The sequence below is a fragment of the Epinephelus fuscoguttatus genome, linkage group LG12 (assembly GCF_011397635.1).
Source record: "Epinephelus fuscoguttatus linkage group LG12, E.fuscoguttatus.final_Chr_v1".
NCBI lineage: Eukaryota > Metazoa > Chordata > Actinopteri > Perciformes > Serranidae > Epinephelus > Epinephelus fuscoguttatus.
The window spans coordinates 27,989,698-28,012,987 of NC_064763.1; the positions used below are offsets into that span (position 1 = coordinate 27,989,698).

Genomic DNA, 23,290 nt, shown 5'->3' on the forward strand with positions numbered 1-23,290 from the left:
TTCTTTGTAAATTTTAACAATTTTTATAGCGCTTTGTCTTGTCTTTTCTGGACCTGGTTTCAGTTGTAATACATCTTTAGACTGTTCCCTGCAAAACCATTATATTCATATTGTGTATGAAACAGGTCAAAATATCAAAAAATAGCCAGTTTGCAAACTGCATGATGATGAAATGGTGATGAAATTTTGAGGGTTTGTTTTTTTTCACGTTTGTTTTGTTTTGTTTTTGTCTTGAGGGCCATTTAGAAAAGCTGAAAAAAATAGGGGTGACATTGCTTTCAAAGTTTAGCTGTTCCCTGATTTGAATTTTAGATATTGTCAATTTTATCCAAAATAATTGCATTTTGAAATCCCTATGTAGCCTGAGGTGCTGTGTGCAATATTGGGGCATGTTTCTGAGTGACTGCACAAACCAATTTGTAGACTGATGTTGTGCTTCACAGTACCGATGGGGACAGAAAAGTTAAGTGAGAGTGGTAAACAATCTTCAGTTTCTAATTTCCGAAGGCTCTGTTTCTGTTTAATCTGCATTTATTTGTGCATGCAGGTGAGTGTATGGGAGTACGAGGAGTGTGATGATTGTTTGCGATACTTGATTTTCCTCTACCACTTGGGGATCTTTGCACCCTCTCACTGTGCTCCAACTCAGATCAAAGAACAGATAGATTGACAGATGAGTTCTCAAACATGCTTCCATCAAGGATGCTGGGGGAGCCGCAGCAACCCAGTACCTCCTTCTGTAACAGAGAGAAGAAAGGCTGGGCTCAGTTGCTCGTTTTCCCCATTGATCAGCAAGCAAAATAGACTCCATCAGGGCTCCAGATGATAGGAGGAGTCATTAAGGAGTAGAGCGATGAGGAGGAAAGGCTTGCCGGGCTCCAGTAAAGTGGGTTAGAGGAAGGATCCCTGGAGTTAAAACTCCCCACTGTCGTAGCTCGTCAACCTGCTCTGATCAATGTGTAACATGCAGGTGTGTGTATGTGTGCATGTGCAATTGTTTTTCTGTGGAGAGGCTGAGGAAAACTACTTGGGATTATGTGCTATAATTAGCATAGGCATTAGTTCAGAATCACAATGTTAAAGGTCTGAGTTACCCAAATTACACAATTTCTACTTCCAACCCAATAACATGGTGTTAAATAAAATTTGGTTTGTGGTGTTCACTGCAGTTAAAAAAACAACAACAGCATGATTGCCTCCCAGACACAATGTCTCAGTTACTCTAGCTAATCCACTGAACACACTGTGAATAGTCTTCATAGGGACTACTTCTCTGGTAGAAAGAAGTTCCAATTAAAAGTGTTGACATCTTGTTCTGTTTATTTCCAATGCTGTGAACACCACAAACATAATTCCATTCAGCCAAATTGTACTGGGATAGAGTAGAATTTCAATCTGCATGGCTACCAGATATCTACAGAGGCCCTGCAAGGAAAGGTACAAAAAATAAAGAAGTCTGGGCCATGTTTGCCAAAACCAAGTTCATTTCATACATACGAGACTAATTAACAGCCTTATTAAGACTACAAAGTTATCTATCTATAGATAATGAGATAGGGTATATAGCTTTTAGCTTTATAGCTTTTAAATAGTTTTTTATCTCATAATTAAGAGGACTTATCTCCTACGTAGGAGATCATGTCTATTATTTTGTTATCTCATACAAGTCTGCAAGATAAACTTTTAAGCTTAATTAGCCTCCTAGGTATGAAATAAACTTTGGTTTTGGTCAACATGGCCTCAGTTTCTTTTCACCCTGCCTTTCAAGGCTTCCATACAATCACAGATACAAGAGAATAAAATGGAAAATCACACACACACCCTCACACTAAGGAAACCAAGGTGACATTGAGCTGAACTGGTATGGCCTTGATTGATTCTTATTACCTGTTTGCATATAAGTATGCATGCAATCATGTGTGTGTTTGTCTAGCATCTGGAGGGGCTATAGGTTAGTCTATACAACATTGATTAGCCATTAACCCAATCCTCCCTTTAGCCTAGTTGCTGACATCCTCTACGGTGTTTCAGGGCTGTGTTTATGTACATGTTCGTTAGAGAGTGAGAGCATCCATGCTTGTAGGAAATCAAGCGGGATGCGCTGTTAATTCCACTGTGATTGACAGACTCCATTACACAGCTGAAAGGAGAATCCAGCCGGAGGAAGCCGATGAAGCCTGTGCCTTTGAGCCACGTTGACTCCATGATGGAAACTCAATCGCCAAAACAAACTTTGTATTATTACAGCATTATCACGTCTATCTGTCTTCTCTTTAGGTGAAAATCAAATGAACGGAAGGGAAAACCGAGCAGACGGCTGACAGGAGAAGGAGAGCTAAAGGGGAGGGGGGTGCAGTGATAAGAGCAAATTCAATGAGACAAAAATGAGCAGAGAGGGAGAGAGAGGAAGGGAGAATGTGGAAGGGGGAAAAAAAGAGCGGAAAGAGAGATTCATGGAGGGATTGGCGCAGGGAGAAGAGTGGATGCCATACCCCAGATGCCATGGCTCAGATCTGGTCTGTGACTCATGCTAGCTCACTGTGAACAGATGGTTTCTATGGTGCATGCGCGCACACAGATATTCACAAATGTGTATATACTGGCACTCACACACACAAACACACACTAGTAGAGCAGCAAATTAGATGGGCCAATTAGATATGGCTGCCATTCTGTGGCTGAGGAGAGAGAAACTAACATGGCAGAGGCTTATTGAAGCAGGAGAGCTGTGACAGTGACGATGGGCTCAATGGGCCTGTACATTAACTGATATACCCCCACTATTTTATCCAGCTCCATGTTAATCACGATGTATGAGCTTAACTGATGGTCCAAACATTGGGAGTGTGAAAACAGTAATATTGCATTGGTATTATTAGAAAAAAAATATCGAGTACAACGTCTGACAAAGATTTCATTAGGGTTAAATAATATCTAATAAATACTGATAAAATCTCAAATAATTTGCATGACAGCTTCCCCTCTCCTACTTAGCAAAACTTTTTTCTAATGCTACATAGTCAAAAAATTGCATTTTTGATCCATAGCATGTTTAGGCTTTTCACCCTGGGTTCTACCTATCAGTCCAGTTTTTTTCTGTGTGTGTGAATGTGTGATTTTGGCTGTCTGCAGCTAATCTCACAAACTACTGGACCAACCACCCTGATATTTTGTGTGCACATTAGAGATGCGTGGATGGCGTTTGAGCGTACACGAATCCTTGTGCACTCATCAATCATCCACCCGCACCCAACCCGCGCCAAACTTTAAGTTATTGTATTTATTTTTGAATTATGTCCAGCCGTTCGTGCTCATTCGCTATTCATATAGGCGCATTTTCTTGACTCAAACAATTAAAAGATTATAGGCTACTTTTGGAAGTGGTCACATTTCTACTGTAAAAATAGAGTGGGTGCAATCACAGTTTAATGCTCTGCTGTCTGTCAAAACAAGTAAATACTGTGAATATTCTTTTCATGGTTTGTAGGAGAGTAACGCTGTGTAAAGGATTTAGAAAAGTATGATGCAAAATAAGGATTTAGCTAAACTATTTTGTCAAGACATGGCACTTTCACTATTTCTCACCTCGTATGCTTGAAACATGTTTTAGTGTCCTGTTTAGCTGTAAAATGAGAAAGCTTGTGACCTGGCCGGTGGACTGTGCTTGGTTTTGGCTCGACTGGTTTCAACATGGTGGCCATATGCTTTCCCTTGTTAGGAATACTTCACTGTTGTGCCCAGCGGAATTTGGGCAGCAGAAATGGATCCTCAGCCAGAGAAAATCTTTATATCCAGGCTTTTGAGATTAGAAAAGAAAAGTCTGTGGTATATTTAAATGTCATATACTTACAATGCCATTTGACAGGTTTTGATAAATGAGAAATACTCCACGTCCCTCTGTTGGACTGAACCTTTAATCTCCTGACATCTGGGTCCTGGCAGAGGACAGAAGGCCTGTGAATGCTGCTGTCACCTCCAGTGTTATCTGATCTATTTCACAGTCTGCAGCCCAGGTCTTGTCTCTGCATGGCCATTACTTTAGTATGCAGCTTTAACCTTGACTTTCACACACATTGCCCCAGATGCACAGTTGTGTACTTTGCATTTGCAGACCTTTTTGTTGCCAGGAGTTAATCAGGCAAAACAGGTTATGTACAGTTTGACAGCTGTTATGAAGTTTTTTGAGTTAAGATATCACTTCTATAGAAACCTCTAAGTCCAAACCATAAATCCAATTTACTTGGCAGACACATCTTGTTATCCTCACAAACAGTGATGCTGATTTGCATGTTAATCAACCCTCAAGTATGATATTATAATTTTGATTATAAAACTTGAATTTAGCAGGCATTTTGGTTCATGTTCCGGCACTAAATAAGTACTCTGATTGAATTTATCTTAGCACTAAAGTATAATGTCACAGTTTCTTATTTCAGATGACCAGAAGTCAAGATGCTACAGCCATCCTTAGCCTAAGGAGGATCCCTATAACACAAGCTAATATTTAAACCTCCATTATCAAGTGTGATGACATCAGGATGGATGAAACAGCTTGATTCTGTTGTTAGTCTCCCGCATTATTCATTAAGACAGAATGTTGCACAGATTTTGTTTTAAGCTATTTTGAGAACCAGAACATGATTTTACATCGGCCTGTTTGGAGACACATTTTGGCAAAATGTTAAGCAACATGTTTCCTGAGTGTTAAGACAGATCTCATGACAGTATGAAACATTATGCAGATGACATGTGCATATACTGTGAGTACATAGCAAAATAGACAAGATCACAGCAAAGTGATTGATAGGGAATAAAATACCCTGTATAATTTGACTGATGGATAAAGAGTGACAGTTAGACAGCCAAAAGCAGCTTCAAACAAATGACAGGAAGCAACGATTAATAAGCGGGACAAATGGTAGGCTCTGATGAAGACTGTCTTCAAGCTTGATTACACACAATGTCTCCTGTATTGAACAGCACTGAATGAAGCTGACATCTGTCTGTGAGAACATGGAGTCTAATTAAACAGGCATACAGAAGGTTAGACTTCAAAATCAACCAAAACTATAACCAAACTATAAACTAAGTTTAAAGGCTCAACATATGTCTGTAAATAAGTGAACATTTTTCTGTGTGTGAGGAGATTACATCAGTTTCAATTTCTAGTTATATCCATACATATTTTGTGTCCATATAATATGGGAAAAAACATGTATCACTTATTAAAATTAGTTTTTTTACATTGCAACATTTACTTAAGTCAAATATCTGAGTACCTCCTCCACCACTGTATTAAACAAAGAAATGCTCACGTTATTAAAATAAATCGGTAAGGAACTATTTAACATCCCCATCCCCCCACATCAAACCCACCCCTGTTTCCCCAATGAATCCATTCACACCACATGCTGCTGGATATTTTAAAGCACACTGTACAATTTAAAGCATTCACTTATTTCCCAGGGGTTATACATTTTTGAGGTATAAGAGTTATTTCTTTGACATGTCAGCACTGCAAGCTGTGCTGTGGCTCCAGTTCACAGTGGGTGTGTATGTATGTGTTCGCCCAGATGTGTGCCACTTCAGCTCTATGCAACACAGACAGACTACGCCATGATCGTTTCCTTTAGGACTGCAGGAGAGTTTCGCAAAATGCCAACACACTGATTTCGCCGACTAGCACAGAAGGGTTTATGTTACAGTAAAATGAAACACCTTAGAGGTCTGAATTTTGCTATTTTACAATCAAATTTAAACTGGTACTCGTAACGTGTAGCTACATTGCCGTATTCCATGACTCTGAGGATGCATACAGAATCCTCTGACCTATCTGTTTCCTCTTCAATTGTTGTTCAGGATTCAGAGTCAGCAATATTCTACTGGCATTAGTTTTGCTGTGAGGTGCAAGCTGCTCCAATAAAATGGCCTCCCACTGGGTTGGAGAAACCTGCTGTCTTTTGTTCTCAGCTGTTTCTACTTGCTCCTGGTCCCTTTTTAATATCTTTGGTATTTTTTCATCCATCTTCATAATACGCTAAGCTTGCCGCTGGCTCCTCTCTGTACCTCGTCTTATATCCTTTTGTTTGCTTCACCCTCATCCCATACAGCCAGACTCTTCTTTCCCTTTTCCTATCCTCCTCACGTTATCCATCATCGGCTGGCATTTTGCCAATCAGTGATGCATATCAGCTCGCTTTTACCGTTAATGAAATACATCCCCTTTTTCTCTCTCTCTCTAAGCCCCTGGATGGCGCACGCCTTTTTATCATTCTCAGCATTCCCTAGTTTTGTGTGTCTTCACCATCATTTGCTCCTCTCTGCTCTGTGCTCTGGGAATACGTTCTGTACATACTTGACCCATGACTAATGAGCGCATCTCAGTTCATATCAACCAACCCATTGATCTGTGTCAATTCAGACATCGAGTTAAAGCATTTGAGGTCAATGCTGAAGATTTTTTTTCCACATTAGAATACCATTTTATTTGTTAATTTACAAATGCAGTTCTCATTGTTAAGATTCTATCCAATGGAAGTCTTTATGTAGAGTATGTTAGCAGTAGTAATTGCAGAGCTCAGTAAACACAGAGATCCTTCTGAGATCATATCTGGCCTGGACACACTGCCCATGCCCTTGACTGGTTCGTGAAGAGGAAACACTGTAAACAGCCTCACTAATCAACTCCTGGAGGAGCTCAGGGTTGGCTAATGAAGCTTTGGGGATGTAACTGGAATCACTAGTACTTCAGGAGGTGGCAATGTGAGCAGCACATACACGGCAGTGAACCAATCAGATGTCTGCAAATTCAATTTCAGTTCCTTTTTTACATCAAGATATATCTGAAGAGACCACCGCTTGTTTGTCCCTTATCTTTAATGTATGTTTGGTGTTTATATACATAATAGTATATGGTTTGCCGTAACAGCATAATGCCTGGCTCTGATGAATCACAAATCACGGTCAATATCATTACAACGTGGCACACTGCACACAGTGGTCTGCTGTTTTGCTGTCATGCTCATAACATCTAAGCTAGCCTAGCCTTACTATTTTCTGTTGTATCTTGCTGGTCACTTGGCACAAACATATAATTTGCATCATCAGTTGCTTCAGGCACCACAACCCTCCTGTGGCTGTGGAGATACAATGGATCATTCGATGATTGCAGGCTTGGTAGTTCAATACCTGCAATACCCTGTCCGCTGTGTCTGCATGGTCGTTTGCTGCCATCAGTGTGTGAGTGTGTGTGAAAGTGCTTAACTGGATAAAATGAATGAATTAGACAGTGTATAGACCTAATATGTTCCCTGATCTCTATGGGTTACATGCATCTAGTATGTTTATGTGTTACATGCCATACAACTGGTCGGTGTTTTAAGAAGTAGATAGAGGTAGAGCGCTGCTTGCCTGCCTACATTCACCATGAATTTGGCTCTCTCTTTTTCTTCCTTTTCTTCTTTTTCAAGACTTGTCAACTGTAATCTGTCAAGTGACAGAGCGCTTGTATGCTTTTTCTTAGTAAAATAAAAAAAAAATGGTAAGGAAACATAAAAAACAATCAGATTTGCTCAGTTCTGCAGTGGCTGCATATATCCTCTGTAAGCGACCTAATGAGTCAATGTCAAACAGACTTCCCCCTAGCTGTTTACAGCAATACATGTTTGAGGGAGCAAATGAAGAAGTGTGGTTATAAGTAGCTCACGGTGTGTGTGTTTGTGTGTGTGTATGTTTTGTGTTTCAACGCTGTGTATGCACAGGGAGGTAGAATACTTTGGTCACCGAAACAATCCACACCAATAGCAAAGCTGCTCGCCTGAATGGATGAGGCTCCCTGCTGTGTCCTGTTCTAATCCTGAGCGCCTGAGGGACTTGGCTCAAACATAAGACTATGCAAACCAAAAGAAACTCTTGACATCTAAATTTGCACAGAAGCTGTTTTTGGGGAGGGATTTTTTTTTTTTTTGCCATCACATTTTCCACAGTGTCCTGATCTCTGAGGACACGGAGAGATTGTGCTACATAGTTTAATCACCAATCACATGGCTTCTTACAAGCAGCCTTACATTAAATTGTTCATCACCTGCTTGTCGCATGAAGAAGGTGGAGAAGTGCAGGCAATCTGCTGTGTCATTATTGATCAGGGAGATGAGTAGGATATACGCAGTGTGTGAGTGTGTGTGCTTGCATGTGTGTAAACTCTTCACTAGTCATTAAATAGATTATAGCTGCACTGTTGGCCAGGATGAGTGATGATCGGTGCTCTTAGTGTGCATTGTGTTCTCCTGTGTATATGTGCTCATGAGGAAGCGTGTAAGTGTCCCTGTGTAAATGTGTTTATCCAACTGCCTCTGTGTGTGTGCGTGTGTGTGGAGGATAAGTGCGCTGCTCCAGGTTAACAAAAGGAAGATTGAGAGCAGCAGCAGTACGACCCAGAGGTTACAAACCATTTCTCAGTCCAGTAACCTTAAATTCAGACGTAACCCAGCCTTATCAGACTATGGAAAATCCAATATATGATTATAAAAAGGGAGGAAGAGACAGCAAATGAGAAAGGAAACTCTGAAGATATATCTGCTATAAATAAAAAATATATATAAACACAATAATTCTGTGTATTCTAGGTGTGAGTGTGAGCGAGGAGCCTCCTCTTCACAGAGTCACCACCGGCCCTCCATCGACAGATCATCCGAGAGGGGCGCCATGTCGCAGCAACAGCCTCCAGCCACCTTCTACCCCAGCCCTGCCTCGGCGCTACCTGCCTGCCCAGCCAAGAAGCTCCCCTGGAGGTCAGTGGACGTTTTTGTAGGAGAACACAGCATCATTCTTGGTTCAACCATGAACAGATTATGAGACAATGGGCCCCTGGGCACAGATAAACACAGGGCCCCACCACCTCTCTTACACAGGAGCAAGGCACATGTATCTTTGTAGTTGTTATGTGTCATGCATGGCTCTCTGTGAGGTCATTTTCTGTCCCTTTGAGGTAATTTTGTGGCTTTTTTGGTCATCTTGTGTTGCTCTGTGGTCATTCTGCGTCTCCTTGTGGTGTTTTTGTGTCTCTTTGTGGTCATTTTGAGTCTCCTCTGATCAGTTTGTGTTAATTTAAGTGATATTTTGCAGGTGAGGGTAGGGGGGCCCGGACAATGTGGGCCCCAAGGCCGTTAGACCTGTTCAGAAATTCATCCAAGGGTTTGACTGCAAAAAATAATTTGTTAGAAACACTCGGAACTGAAAATACTATTAGATTTTGTGATAATCTTGGCATAAATTCTACATGGACAAAATTTAGTCACTGTGGTTATAAATGGAGCAGGCAGTGTACTCTCATGTATATGCAAATACAGTCTGAGCTTCACGTATGTGTGAGAGAGAGAAACAATTTTCTGCCAGCGACAGATTGTGTCCTATTGTCACATGCTGTTGTCACATATGTGTTGAACAATTTAATAACCAACAAACCATACATGATGTATTATGTATGCAGTGGTGTTCAGAAGCAGAGGAATATTTCCTAAGCGTCAAAAACAACAGGTTTATAGTCAGCACTCGGGAATCAAGGAGCAGGCACTTATGTTCTAGATGCAATACTTTGCACAAATGTTAAATATTCACACTGTGAGAAATCCACAGAAGAGGCATAGAGTGTTCCTTCATAACTTTAACTTTTAAACTTTCCTCTGCCTCCATTAAGTGAAGCACCTAACTAAGCACAATCTCCAGCTTTCAGGGGTTGTTGAAAGTCATTTAGGGAAATGCTGGAAGCTTCTCACTTAACACTTCGGCACTTCACTTCACTTTCAAGATCACTCACAGAATGTGTAGAGATATCCGAGGGTGGAATTGCCTTTCAAGTGTTCGTTTCGGCCATTTGTTCCAGTGTGCTCTCGTTCATGATGACAGCACTTTCTCATGTCCTAGAAAACGTTCAGATACCATCCAAGAGCTTAAAAAACCGCTATTAGCTCCAGCACACATTTCACATGTTGTGCTGCTAAGAAATGTTTATGGACTTCATCAGGTCACAACTGTCTCTTGGTTAACAGTGCCAATACGTTCTGTTCCGAAGCAAGGAGGCACACTATCAGTGATGCTTTTCACACACGGTTGTATTTTTCACACATGGAAATTAACACCAGAGGCCCTGTAGTAGGCTATCACACTCTGCTCACTCACACTTATCTCATGTCTTTAAACTTTAACAGTTGCTGATTGAATCGAAGACGTAAAACTGCTATCTCTGCTGTAGTGTGGGCAGAGTATCTTAAAAACGAACACAACCTACAAGGGTAAAACACATTTTACACAACAAAATAATGTAGAGATGATTGTTGTTTTGTTGCCAACAGGTTTTTCCCCACCAGCCAGATCTGTGTTCTGTTATAGGAATGCAGACAGTGTAGCAGCTGGCTGTGAGAAAATCTCTCTCACCTTGTGTTTCTGTAGGCTGGAGCTGATTTTAAATGTGCTGTAAATTATTGATGAAGTATTATCTAAGGAGTCCCTGTCAACCTGCAAGGTGTGCACAGACAGTAGCCTGCTTTTATCTGTACTATATTCAATTTTCATCTGCCATACAGCACTGACACACACATTTTGCCAGACACGCACGCACACATCTTATCAGTCAACAGACACCTCTGTCCTGTTGAGCCTCTGAAAGATTCAGACAAAAAAAAAAAACTGTGCCGAGAACAAGCTTTCACATGGTACTCACACACACACACATTTTTGGCTGTGCTAACAGTTGGTCAGTCAGTCTACCACTTTAGTCCAGATCCTCAACAACTTGACTGTGATGACTGTGGCTCAGAGGAAATGAGGAAAGAAGAAATGTGTTTTTGATTTTAGGGTGAACTGTCCCTTTAACTAACTCTTGTTTTCATCCATATTGCAGAATTAATTGCATAATTGGTACTTGGGATGCACTTTGTCAAAATATTGTTTATCCACAATTTTCTAATGTAGCCCACTGCGAGGAAGATCATTTTGGAGTTGCTGGAAGGCATGTTATTTTTTTTTATTTTTCTGCTTTTCTGTTTACCTCTGCTCCCAGGCATTGTGTTTAAACACCTCACAGCAGCCTCTTGCCAAAAATTTATTTGTGAAAGTGTTTGTTTAAAATAAACTGTACACTCCAACTTCAAGTGCAAGTTCAAGGCAGTCTTGCTGGGTTTTGGTAACAGTATGCTTGACAGTAGAAGAGTCACTCTGAGAGCCACTTTTGCATGACCACACCAACACATAGCACAGTGAACACACACACATACACACATACACTGTCTCTGCAGGCCTGAAGTATCTCTCCAGGGTTATTTGGGGGATTTGTTCAGGATCAGAGGCTTCTCTCCCATTACAGGTCTAATTAGTTTCTTTTCAAGGCCTCTCTCCTTCTCTCCTCTCTGCTTCACAACAGATTCCCTGCTAACCTCCTGAAACCTACTTCTTTATTCACTATCATCTGTTTTTTTTTTCCTCCACATAGTTTTTTTCTCCTTCCCACTTTGAATCATTCTGAGCTCCTGGGTTTCACATTTATTGTTTCAAATCCAGCTACTTTCTTTCCTCCCACACACCTCACCTACACTCTGCGACAGAGCTCGTGATTGTATTGGCTGCAAAGTTTGTCACAGAGAGCAGGGAGGTGATGGGCACATCTCCCACAGTATGCTCTGCTTCTCTTTGACCCAGCTAGTCCCGAGGGACATAGTTATACAACACAGCAGGGGGGAGATAGCTGGAGATGAAAGCAGGAGGGTAACAGAGAGATTGAAAAAAGTTAGGAGAGGGGAAAATCAGCAAAGAAATGGAAAAGAGAGTGAGGAGTCGAGGGGGGAAAGATGGTTGGTTTGGTGCTTGTGTGTATGTAGCACAAAGTATGATTGACATAAAGTTCTATGAATATGACGGATCAAAGAACGGGCCTACCAAGCACAGATCCAGGGACCCAAATCGCAAATGTCAAAAAATGGCCTGCACTTGCTCGAATTAACATGTACCAACCAGGAAGAGACTCTAAATGTCCACAAAGAGACATAAAAAGAGATGCAAAGGAACTTCAAAGAGACACAAAACAAACACAAGGAGACACAAAATAACTACAAAGTGAGACAAAATGACCAAAAATTACCCCAAAGAGACCCCAAATTACTTCAGTAAGACTCAAAATTACCTTAAAGACGCCCAAATGACTACAAAAAGACACAAAATAACTACAAAGTGACATAAAATGACCAAAAGTAACACAAAATGACCCCAATAACACTCAAAATCACCTTAAAGACACCCAAATGACTACAAAAAGACACATAATAACCACAAGGAGACACAAAATGACTAAACAGAGACACAATACCACAAAATATGTTGCATAACAACTACAAAAAAACACAAAATCCACCACAAAGTCTGTGCATAGGAGACATGGTGCAGCCCTTTGCATATCTGTGCCTGGGGGCCCATTGTGTCATGATCCGTCACTGTATAAATATTGGCTTTTTCACATATTACTGCTGTATTTACTTTGTCATGTATTATCATTATGTCATTGTGTGCTTTTGTGATTAGCCCCACTGATCAGTTGTACCCTTGATTGACAGTTGGCAGGAAGGAGTTTCAGCGGAGCTCGGAGGTCACGCGCTCTCTCCCGTCCTCCCCAAAGAGGCTGGCGGTGGTTCCTCCCAAACCTCAGTCCCCGGGTGAGTCTTCTCCTCATTACCAAAACAGATCACACAAAATGCACATATTAACTGTGGCTCCTAATCTTTCCCTGCCAGCCCACCTGTCTACCATCCCAAACCGTTCCAAAAATAGTCCTTAGATTTATGACCTCTTCTTAATCCACCCACACCCAGAAGCTGCTCACATCCATTCCAAATATCTTGTGATTTGATCCATGGCAGTCTGTACTTTTCTTCCTCTTGGCTCTGCAGTGGTAAAATAATTTTCACACAGTATTTCAGAGGGGCCTCCAATTCTTTCCTTGCAGAGCTGACACGCATCTCCTCAGGCTACACCTTTCTCTTTGCTCACTTCACTATTCTCACCCAAGTGCTGCTGTTACTGTTCAACCTTCTCTTCGCTGCATCTTTGGCTGGACCTCTTCTTCTCCCACACAGTGGCAAAAGAAAAACATTGAGTTTTTCTTACTGATTCTCAGCACTGTAGCTTCTCTGTTGTTTACGAGGATTTTACAGATATTGAAAGTTTGCTGCTCCTACTTGAAGCTGCTCTGGACAGTGTGCCGGCAAAATGTCAGCGTGAAATGAAAATTAAATTTACCTCAAGAGCAACCCTTTAACCACACCTTAACTTACACACACACACACATACACACACAATAGTCTCTGCACCCCACAAGGCCTGCCAATACCTTTTCTCATTGTTTCTAGCATCATTATTCCTCCTCCATCAACCCTGCTATTATCTGTGTGCTGCCGCCACACTCAGCCACATGAAGTCATTTGGTATTCACTCAACTCTCTCTAACCTTTCAGGTAGAACCCATGTCTAAGTGTGTGTGTGTGTGTGTGTGTGTGTGTGCCTGTAACAGAGGGAGATATCATTTGCATAAGTCTTCTCGAAGTCGTTTTCAAAGACGGTGAATCCTTCAAAGTAAAGACGCTGATGAAGATGTAATATTGAACCATGCTGATATTTGCTGTTTTGCACATTTTTAGAAGCAAAGCCTGGATTTTTAAATTGCATGAAAATGCATCTTTTTTGTCTTTTTTTTTAAACCATTTAACATTGATTTCTTACATTTTTCGCAGAGAAATTACCCATTTTAGGTTTTACATGCACACAAACACTTGCAGATATATAAGTATGTGTTCAATTTGAGCTAAATTGTCCTTAAACATCCATCATAATTAGAATCATACCATACCTTCAGGTACCTTCCCCCCATCTTCCTGAATTCTTTGTCTCTCTTCTCTTGTCTCGTTTACCCGTTGGCCTACAGCACTCCCCTCATTTTATCCCCCCACCTCCCTTTAACCGATCTTTCACTCATTACCTGGGACCCTGCACCCCAAGCCCAGCCTCACGTTGTCATGGAGACGGCGCCGCATGCTTCAGTGGGCCTGAATGATATGGTTTAGGCAGGTGATGTGGGGCTGCGGTGATTTCATTACTATGTGTGTAGACACGTGCGTGCTCAGGCTTGTTTGTCAGTCTGTGTGAACATACAGAATATATGTTTTAAAAGAATTCTCTCTATCCGGCTATAATGCTGTGTTTTGATGCTGCGTCTCTCCACAGGCTGGTATGTGCTCACACCATATGACAAGGTGACTCACACAGAGGTTAATCGGCCCGCCTGTATGTCAACTGCAGCTTAATGGCTGTGCACCACTCAAAGGGAAAATGGCTTTCACATGTTTGTGTTTGACTGGCCTTTAAATCACATCCTTTGTTAATGGCCTTTACTCAATGTGCCTAATGTTTTCACACAAACACAACGCAAGTAATACACTCATGCAAGTATACAGCGACACTGTCCTTACATCATTGCATCCTGCTGCTCAATCATTTCTTGATGATGTATTCGCATTCGTCATGAGATTAGATGGTCCATCATGAGGAACACTAGACTGGGAATTACCCCAAGGCTTCCTCTGTGGAAAAGATTCAATTAACTTACTATCATTTATCATGTGAGCATAGTCGTTAGCAAGAGGTCAGGTCAAATCTCCTCTGATTTAATACTCATCAATTTCATTATTTTAGATCGATGCGTCCTAGTTAGATTTGAGAATTAGTACATGACTAATTAATGACATATGGGAGATATCATATTCTGCATATATCCTATAAATATTTCTATACCATATGTATTTATAAAAAGAAAATCATGCTTGTGCAGAGTGTGTAGTGTGTAGTAAAGTCGGGTAGGGTTCAGGCGAATATTTACAAATGATGTTGCCTACCTGACATGCTTCACTTCCCTGTTAATATCCTAACCAATCTACAGTTTCCTTGCTATGTCACCTTTTGGTTTGTTGTCAAAGTGACATAAGAAAATGGAGATGGCGGTGTTAAAAGGGTCATATGCATATTTCAGCAGCAGCACATTAACTGCGTCGAGCAGAAGCCGTGTTCAGACATAAAAAACAGAATGGTTCAGGTCAGCCTTGGTTACAGTGGCACTTCAAGGTGGGACCAGGGGTGCCATGGCCACCCTGATACAATTTGCTAGGACCCCTATTGGACACACTAGTGAAAAAAATTTGAGGCCAACATTACTGTCTTTAAGAGGCTGTGGCTTGTTTTTTTAAGCTGGGTAGCAATGGTAGTACCTAAGGCAGTGGTTCCCAACTGCTGGGTCGCGAACCAAAAGTGGGTCACAGATCCATTCTGAATGGACTACAGGTGACTCACCAACATGTCAAGTTTGTACAAAAACACACTTTATTTTAAAGTGCGGCCAATTTTTGGTACAGAGCTTTAATTTTGAAGTGCTGTTTCCTGCTTTAGATGCAGTGCCTAACGAACAGCTACTTGACAGAGACAGCAAACTAGCTCGACAACATGGCCAAACACAAGAATGATGCTGAATATATGAAACCTTGTGGTGGTCTGGAGCCCATGGCTGATCCCGTTGAGAACCACTGACTTAAGGCCTTTATTCTGCATCACTTGTTGGGAAAGGGGTTGAATAATGCTCCAAATTTAGGCTAACTTTTGGCAAAGTAACAACTTGCACAGCCATTTTCAAAGGGGACTCTTGAACTCCTACCTCAAGATATCTGAATGAAATGGGATCTCTGGGTACCCACGAGTCTCCCCTAAACTTGAGAAGGCTCTGTTACCACTCTCAGACTCGGCTCAGATTTGGACAGAAAAATGCGTCCCAAGCTGTGTTCTAATGCAGACTCATTTGAAATTCAATTTGATTTTCTGTGTTTGTTTTTTTAATCCACACACAGTCCAATCTGGGCAGCGGCCCGCAGCGGCAGTGCGAGGATCAGCTCCCCCGGGGTCCCCTCGCCGCGTGGCCCCCCTGAGGCTGCAGCAGGAACAGCAGGAGAGCCTGCAGAGAGAGAAAGAGGAGGCTCAACAGAAAGAGAAAGAAAGGCAAGCGGAGGAAAGAGAAAAAGAAGAGCAAAGAGAGGAGGTGAGTCGTTGGGGGGAAAAAAATCTGCAGCGCCACTTTTTTTTCATTTGCACTATTGTATTCTATTTTATTCATTGTTACTTTTAGGTTCAGAGGCTGCAGGGACGCTGTGAGCAGCAGGAGAGGCAGCTGGGAGCTCTACGAGAGGAACTGAGGAAGACCTCCTTGGGTTTGGAAGCCTTTATTATCACCACTCAGCATTACTGCCTCAAGGTAGCCATATTTAATGATACTATATGTACACTCAGTAAAGTGAATATTGTCTTTAGGCTATCCTGTACTACAATACCTGCCCATATAGAGATGTAGTGTTATTTTGTACTAACTGTAGCTTTCCTAAAATGGCAAATTAGTCCTTGGTGTATGGTACAAATCATCATCAACATTTGTGGGTTTCCCCCACAATCTAAACTGTAATAACAGTATGATCCGAGGTCTATGTAGGTAGACAACAGTGCCCAACCTTTCCATTCACTCAGGGAAAACATATGCTCTCACGCACATGAACTCAAGATCACATACACTATTTAACATCAGGAGGTGAGATTCACAGCATGCTCCAAGAGCAGCTCGATGAGCAAGAGTGATTGCGACTGTGGGAAGGGTCCTCCAGAGTTCAGTGTGTCACTGAGCAGGTTTCATCCAGCTCTGTGTGTCTGATGGAATGATTTAGCCTCTGAGGTGTGATAGCTGTAATACTGCTGCCAGACTGTCGAGGGACTGTCTGGCTTCTTTATGGTCACTGTCTGAGTGCTGCAATCACCAGCCCACAGTGCAGATATAGCATAAGACAGGAATGGTTTAAGTGTTAACTGTATTTGAGTGGGTTTGAGCTCCCTCTGCTGGCATTAGTCAGACACAACAGCTACTGTAAAGCTATGGACAACAGCATGGAGGGTGCTGCACATGCATGAGTTTATTCATATCAATTAGTGAGATTGACAGTAATGTTTTTCGTAAACAGCTCATGCAGCTTACATTCAGCTTAACCATGTTGTCTATCAGTATGTCTCCAGGTTTCTTATCTTTTTTATTTTCACTTAATATTTCTTTATGTTGTTTATGTTCTTTATCTTTATTAAGTCTTTTTATAAACATGAATTCAAGGAAACATTGAGCATGATGAGAAAGTGGGCAAAGGCTTTCTTTTTACCATAAGCATATCTTAATATGTCAGAATGCTTAACTAAGTTGATGAACATGGTAAACAATATCTGCTAAATATTAACATGTTAGCATTGGTGTTATGGTGAGTATATTAACATGCTGATGAGCACATTTAGCTTGAAGCTCCACTGTGCCAAAAACCTAACAGGGTTCTTAGTCGTGTTACATTAGACAGCAGTTAACCAGCTGTTTCACTGTTTGCATCCGTGCTCCAGAATTAACAGGATAACTGGTACTGGCATGTGCACAGTGTTAAAATGTTATTTATTTCCAATTTTTCAGAATAAAACTACAGAGGAAAATGAAAGGAAATTGTCCATGGAAATACAGAAAATCCGAGAGGAAATGGGTGAGTGAGAATCAAGATTTGATCAAACAAATTAAACACTTGATCAGTCAAATCTAGTAACCAGCCAACATTTTGAATGGATAGTAGGAAAAGCAAAGGTGTTAAAATAACACTAATGATGGCACATTGGTGATTTGAAGAAGTAATTTGCTCTGACAGAGTTTGAAATATTGAGGGAGCACTGTTTAATTCTGCTTGTTTTATTTTATAGAGAGTGATGAATCATACTCTGAATAATAAAAAAAAACATTAAATGAATCCCCATTTGGAAGTTTTATTTTTAAAAATTATCTAGCTGAAATGAAAGTGAATTAACACTGACCCCGGTTTGTATAGTCATAGGGGTACAGTAAAACTTTAAATATTCTGCACTCTAATAAGATAACATCATGAGATTCACTCTGCTACATCCACAGCATCCAACTCAGCGCGATGGGAGAGACTCCATCGGGAGAAGACGGCGCTGGAGGTGGCATTTGAACGGGAGCTGCAGGAGCTGCAGCTGCAGCAGGAAGCAGAGCTGGCTGCTGTGGAGGAGGGGCTCAGGAAGTGTCACTCCGCGGAGGCAGAACACTTAAGGGAGGAGCATCGATCCGAGATGGAGGAGCTGAGGACTCAGCAACAGGAGCAGGTGAGAGAAAGGCATCATGGGAGATGTGTCAAATTATCACATGAAATTCGATCAGTCAGTAATGTGCACGTATTTGTATGCATTAGGTGGAGGAGATGACTGTCAACCACCGGGCAGCCATTCAGGAGCTCAGAGACATGCATAACATCACCATGGCAACACTGCATGAGGAGCACGCCCGTACCATGAGAGGTGTGATTCTTAGACCTCGTTTAAGAAACACAATATGACACCAACACAGCTATAAACAACATCAAGTGTCTTTTTCTTCTGAATCTGTGTGTAGACCTAAGAAAAGCCCACGAGCAACAGAAGATGCTTCTGGAGGAGGATTTTGAGAAACTCAGGCTTTCTTTGCAGGTTTGTTGCCATAAAACTGATCCTTAATGATTCATTGGCTGATACACACTGATATGTACTGAGATGATGTAAATAATTGTGCTTGTGCGTGCTGATGCCTGTTCAGGATCAAGTGGATACCCTCACATTTCAAAACCAGAGTCTGAGGGACAAAGCCAAACGCTTTGAGGAGGCTTTGAGGAGGAGCACAGATGAACAGATAGTCGTGAGTTCACCTACTGTATAAGAAAATACACAGACACTGTTATCTTTCTTAACCCCACTGATCACTTTTTGTCTTTCATTTCTCTTGTTCTTGTCTTTTTCTTTTTGCGTGTGCACATGTGTCTATCACAGGATGCTCTGGCTCCATACCAGCACATTGAGCAGGATCTGAAGAGCTTGAAGGAGGTTGTGGAAATGAAGAACCAGCAGATACACCAGCAGGAGAAAAAGATCTCTGATCTGGAGAAAGTGGTAGGCTCAAATAAGCTATCTGAACAAACAAACGCACGCACACTGGTCTGGATAGGCATGATCTGGTGAATGAAGATTACACTGTGGTTGTATTCTACTTTTGAGCAGGCCCAAAAGAATGTGTTCCTTGAGGAGAAGGTGCAGGTTCTGCAGCAGCAGAATGAAGATCTGAGGGCTCAGATTGAAAACAACCTAACCCTGTCCAGGTAAGACACGTTCAGTCATCATTATTATCGTTATGTTGATGCCCCAGGTTTTTTTTTGTATGTGTCTGACACCGCAAGTCACTGCCCAAGCGCTGGATTTTGACGACTTTGGAGTGAGACTGAGTTGAGTTTTGCAGTTGTTAAACAAAGACCACCCCTTTAGTCCAATGCATCAAGATTTTTTTAAATTATTAGATTCTTAGTTTTCTGTAGAGACATGTGGGAAAAACAAAATTTTCTCAGCAAAATCAATGGAGGGGGAGTGATTGATATACAAATTATCCTTTTGTAGGTGAGGTATTCCTTTAACTTTAATGCTGTATGCTGATGCTGTAACATTAAGTCTATCTCTACTGCTTACGTAGCACGTGCTACTTTCTGCTACAGTCAGCTTCCTCTGTGCTGATTTCCCTGCAGGCAACTGTCAGAGGAGAACGCCAACCTCCATGATTCAGTGGAAAAGGAGAGCACCGAGAAGAAGCGGCTGAGTCGGAACAACGAGGAGCTTCTGTGGCGCCTCCAGACCAGCCCCCTCATGTCCCCTGCCTCCTCCCCGCTGCACCGCTCCTTCTCCACCTCCCCCGTCCCCTCATCCCCATTCTTCTCCTCCTCACCTGTCGCAGGGTGCGACTCCCCCACCCACTGCCAGGGCTGTCTTCAGCAGGCTCAGTACTGCTCCCCCTCTCACAGAGCCAACACCAATCAAAATCTCTCCCCTGGACCAGGCACACCCACTCACAGGGCAGCGAGCAATCAGAATTACTCCCCTGGCCCAGCGACGCCTACTCACAGAGTGCCAGCCAATCGCTGTAACTCAGCTGCTTGTCTCAGTTCCTTGCAGAGATAAGCTCATATCTCTCTCTCTCTGTTTCATTTTCTTAACTGGTTCATTCTCTCTCATTTCCATCATTCTCTGCTTTTCTCCTCCCTCTTTGAATCTGAATGGCATTGAAGTGTCAACACACCAAGGTTACAGAGTTACTTCTCAAGCTTCTACAGCTGGTGGTGTCCCAACTTACACACAGATAACTATTGTAATGAGAAAAAGGATGCAGATGACTGTGGCTCAGTTCTCTGTCCCCCCAACTTGTATAAACACAGAATCTTGAAATGCAGACTGTACATAGTGTATGATAGTGACACAGGCAGTGTCGACATGTAGTGAAACCTCCCTGTATGGGTAGTTATGAGTCCCGCACAGACAGAAAGAGTACAGATGGAAAGTAGCACACTCTTGTCACCAGAACACAATACTCTGATGTGTTAGGAAAAAAAACATGCTCACGTCCTCAATAAAATAAGATATACTCTCTCTCACACTGGGATTAGTTTCTCATAGTCAATTCTTTTTTTCTTTTCTTTTTTTCATCTGAAAAATATCCCCAACAAAGCGCCTTATACTCAGTCCTCCCGTCTCACCAGCAGAGAGCGACCAATATTCCACAAAGGACTTTGGATACAGAATTGGTTTGTAAATCAAATCAAACACGTTTTTTTTTTTCAGCCTCCTCAAGGTGTGTTTAACATTTTGTAATTAGTTCCATGGCTGATAGTTTTACTCGCAGTGTGGGACAACCCTACCTGGAAGCCCAGCCATGTTACCTGCAAAATCCAGAGGACTTAATGTTCAACCCTTTGCCAGGTCTTCCTTGCAGCATCTCGCCACATGAGCTACTCTTCACTTTTGGGATCCCTCAGGTCAACTTGCAAAAACTACGTCTGCCATTTTGTATTTACCTCAGCGGGAATGTGCAGTCTGTTGTGTGTCTGTAGCTCAACAGCGACAACAACGACAACAACAACAAAAACACACAGCTACCAGGGGGGGAAACCTTACACAGGAATCACTGTTGTAAATGTTGTTGTGGATTTCTTTAAAATGTGATGTTTATATCTAATTTATTTGTTACATGTGTTTTGCTACTTAAGCAAGCATGTACTGTGAAAGTCTTCCAGTCTTAATGTGAAACTTATTATTGCTGTGATCTGTCTATTTATTAAGCTTGAGGTGTGAAGGACACGAATGGTGTTTGTAATATTGAAAATATCACCTATGGGACACAAGTGGAATATGCGATGTACCCCAGGAGGAAGGAGATGTATTGACTTGTTGTCGTCATACATACATAGGTGGTGTTCAGGGGACTGTCTTATAATATGATATGATAAGGGTGTATAAGCTACAGTAAAACAAAACACAGGTTAACCCTCTGTTTACCTCTTTGTGACTAGTGTTACAAAGATTAGTGTATCCCTTTCTGAACCTGTGTTAACCTCTTCAAACCTCTTCTGATGCTTCTGGTTTCGTTATCTGAATGACACTTTTTATCCTTCGAGTGTTACGTTCAAGCTTTTGCAAGCTCCGCTGAATCCTCAGTGTGCAAGAAGATATCGTTCAGGGAATTGTTTTCTAAATTTAGATTAGAAATACTTTTTTTTTTCCTTTTGTATAGCTTCTCTACAGAACATTATACACTCTCAAGATATTTCCCGAGATAATTTTCCTCTTATATGAAATACAACAGAGAATCCAACCTTTGGTATATTAAAATGAGAATTATTTTATAGCATACAGTTTGTCATAGCTGCCTCCTGTACTGTAACTAACTTACCCTCAGGGTCCTAATCTTTCATCTGGTTTTGAACGAGTCAACACTAAAGAAAATTACAGTGTAATCTCAGTAATTTACTCGCACATGAACAAACAAAATGAGCCGCTGTGAGGGAACAATGCCGCTGAGAGGGGATGAGGGTAAGTCTGTGTTGGCTGTTGGCAGTCACAGCAACATTGCTAATGGGAGCATGGGTTAGTCACTTTTATCTGTTAAGTTACAGGTTGAGTAAATGTAACCTTTTACCAGCATGTAAAGGATGACGTTTCCGGGTTTTCAGTATTAGACTTTTAAGTAGATCTTAAATTGCTATACCAGCACTTTTTATGGCCGTGAAAAAGTAAAAAAAATCTTTTCATGGATCTTCAAGATTTTTTGTATGACACATACACAGGGTTAAACGCTCTTAAATGAAAGAATGTCAAAAAACAGCATACAGGATTTGAGAAATGTGTCTCAATTCTCACTTGTTTTATACCTACACTGATGATTTTTGAGAATGTCTTTGCATAACGATCAATTGTAAGAATATACCAGTCAGAGAGTCACTGTGTTTTTCGAATGTTTTAGAATTACAGTTCACCTACGTCGATGAATGATTCTTCAGGGTCCTCCTAAAGGTCACTTCAGGTGCAAAAAAAACAAGTCAACAAGGATGCAACAAAAACTATTGTTTACAAATGACAGCGTAAAGTCACAGATTTCATCTTAAAATTAATCTCTCATCTGAATGGACTTTGATTTCTAAACAATGAACTGGTATTGTAAAACCCTTCAATGTGTCCTGTGGACATCTGTGTCTCACTATGCGCTGAATGTCAAAAACGTAATGACTGCATTTTATACGAGTCATTCGTGTGATTTTGTTTGATATAGAAGGACCTCTTGTCTGACCACTATGTAGCAGCCATTTAATATGTAGCACTTGGTTAAGCCTCCCCACAAGAAACATGAGTCATTTATCGAATCCATTAGGGATGTGAAACGGCCATGTTCATGTTTAAATGCTGTGTGTAGCAAATGTTTCCATGGCTTGTCAACTTTCAGCACTACAATTTGAATTTGTGGAGGTAAGCTATACATTTACCCCGTGTGGATTTGGTCCAGCGACAAAGTTTACTGAATTTGTTAGTTCTGGCACTGATTGTATGTTTGAATGTAAATACATTTACAACATGAGTTTGTGTCTTAGTGCACCAACAAAGTAATCGAAGCATGTTTTTTCTGTCTTTGCTGTTTCTCGCTCTCCCTTTCTCTTCTTTTACCTCTCTGCATTTGTGATGGTCAAAATGTAACCGTAGCGTAGGAGGCCTAGAGGACGAGGAATGAGATAGTTCAACATGTAATGTGTACAAAGTATGTTGATGCTTTTATTTGTACTTTTTGGGGAGA

The 23,290-nt window shown here is 41.3% G+C and overlaps 1 protein-coding gene across 2 annotated transcripts in view; it reads left to right on the plus strand.

Annotated features, from left to right (window-relative positions):
- mtus2a (microtubule associated tumor suppressor candidate 2a) overlaps window positions 1–23,290 on the plus strand; it is a 46,922-nt gene extending 23,632 nt beyond the window's left edge. Inside the window, exons 5-16 of one of the 2 annotated variants that reach the window (XM_049592915.1) lie at window positions 8,625–8,789; window positions 12,600–12,698; window positions 15,930–16,117; window positions 16,205–16,330; window positions 17,567–17,633; window positions 18,050–18,264; window positions 18,351–18,456; window positions 18,551–18,624; window positions 18,731–18,829; window positions 18,961–19,080; window positions 19,186–19,286; window positions 19,704–23,290. In XM_049592915.1, the coding sequence (XP_049448872.1) occupies window positions 8,625–8,789; window positions 12,600–12,698; window positions 15,930–16,117; window positions 16,205–16,330; window positions 17,567–17,633; window positions 18,050–18,264; window positions 18,351–18,456; window positions 18,551–18,624; window positions 18,731–18,829; window positions 18,961–19,080; window positions 19,186–19,286; window positions 19,704–20,133 (1,790 nt within the window). In that variant the 3' untranslated portion in view covers window positions 20,134–23,290. The remainder of the gene's footprint in view (window positions 1–8,624; window positions 8,790–12,599; window positions 12,699–15,929; window positions 16,118–16,204; window positions 16,331–17,566; window positions 17,634–18,049; window positions 18,265–18,350; window positions 18,457–18,550; window positions 18,625–18,730; window positions 18,830–18,960; window positions 19,081–19,185; window positions 19,287–19,703) is intronic. The other variant, XM_049592916.1, reaches the window with a different exon arrangement.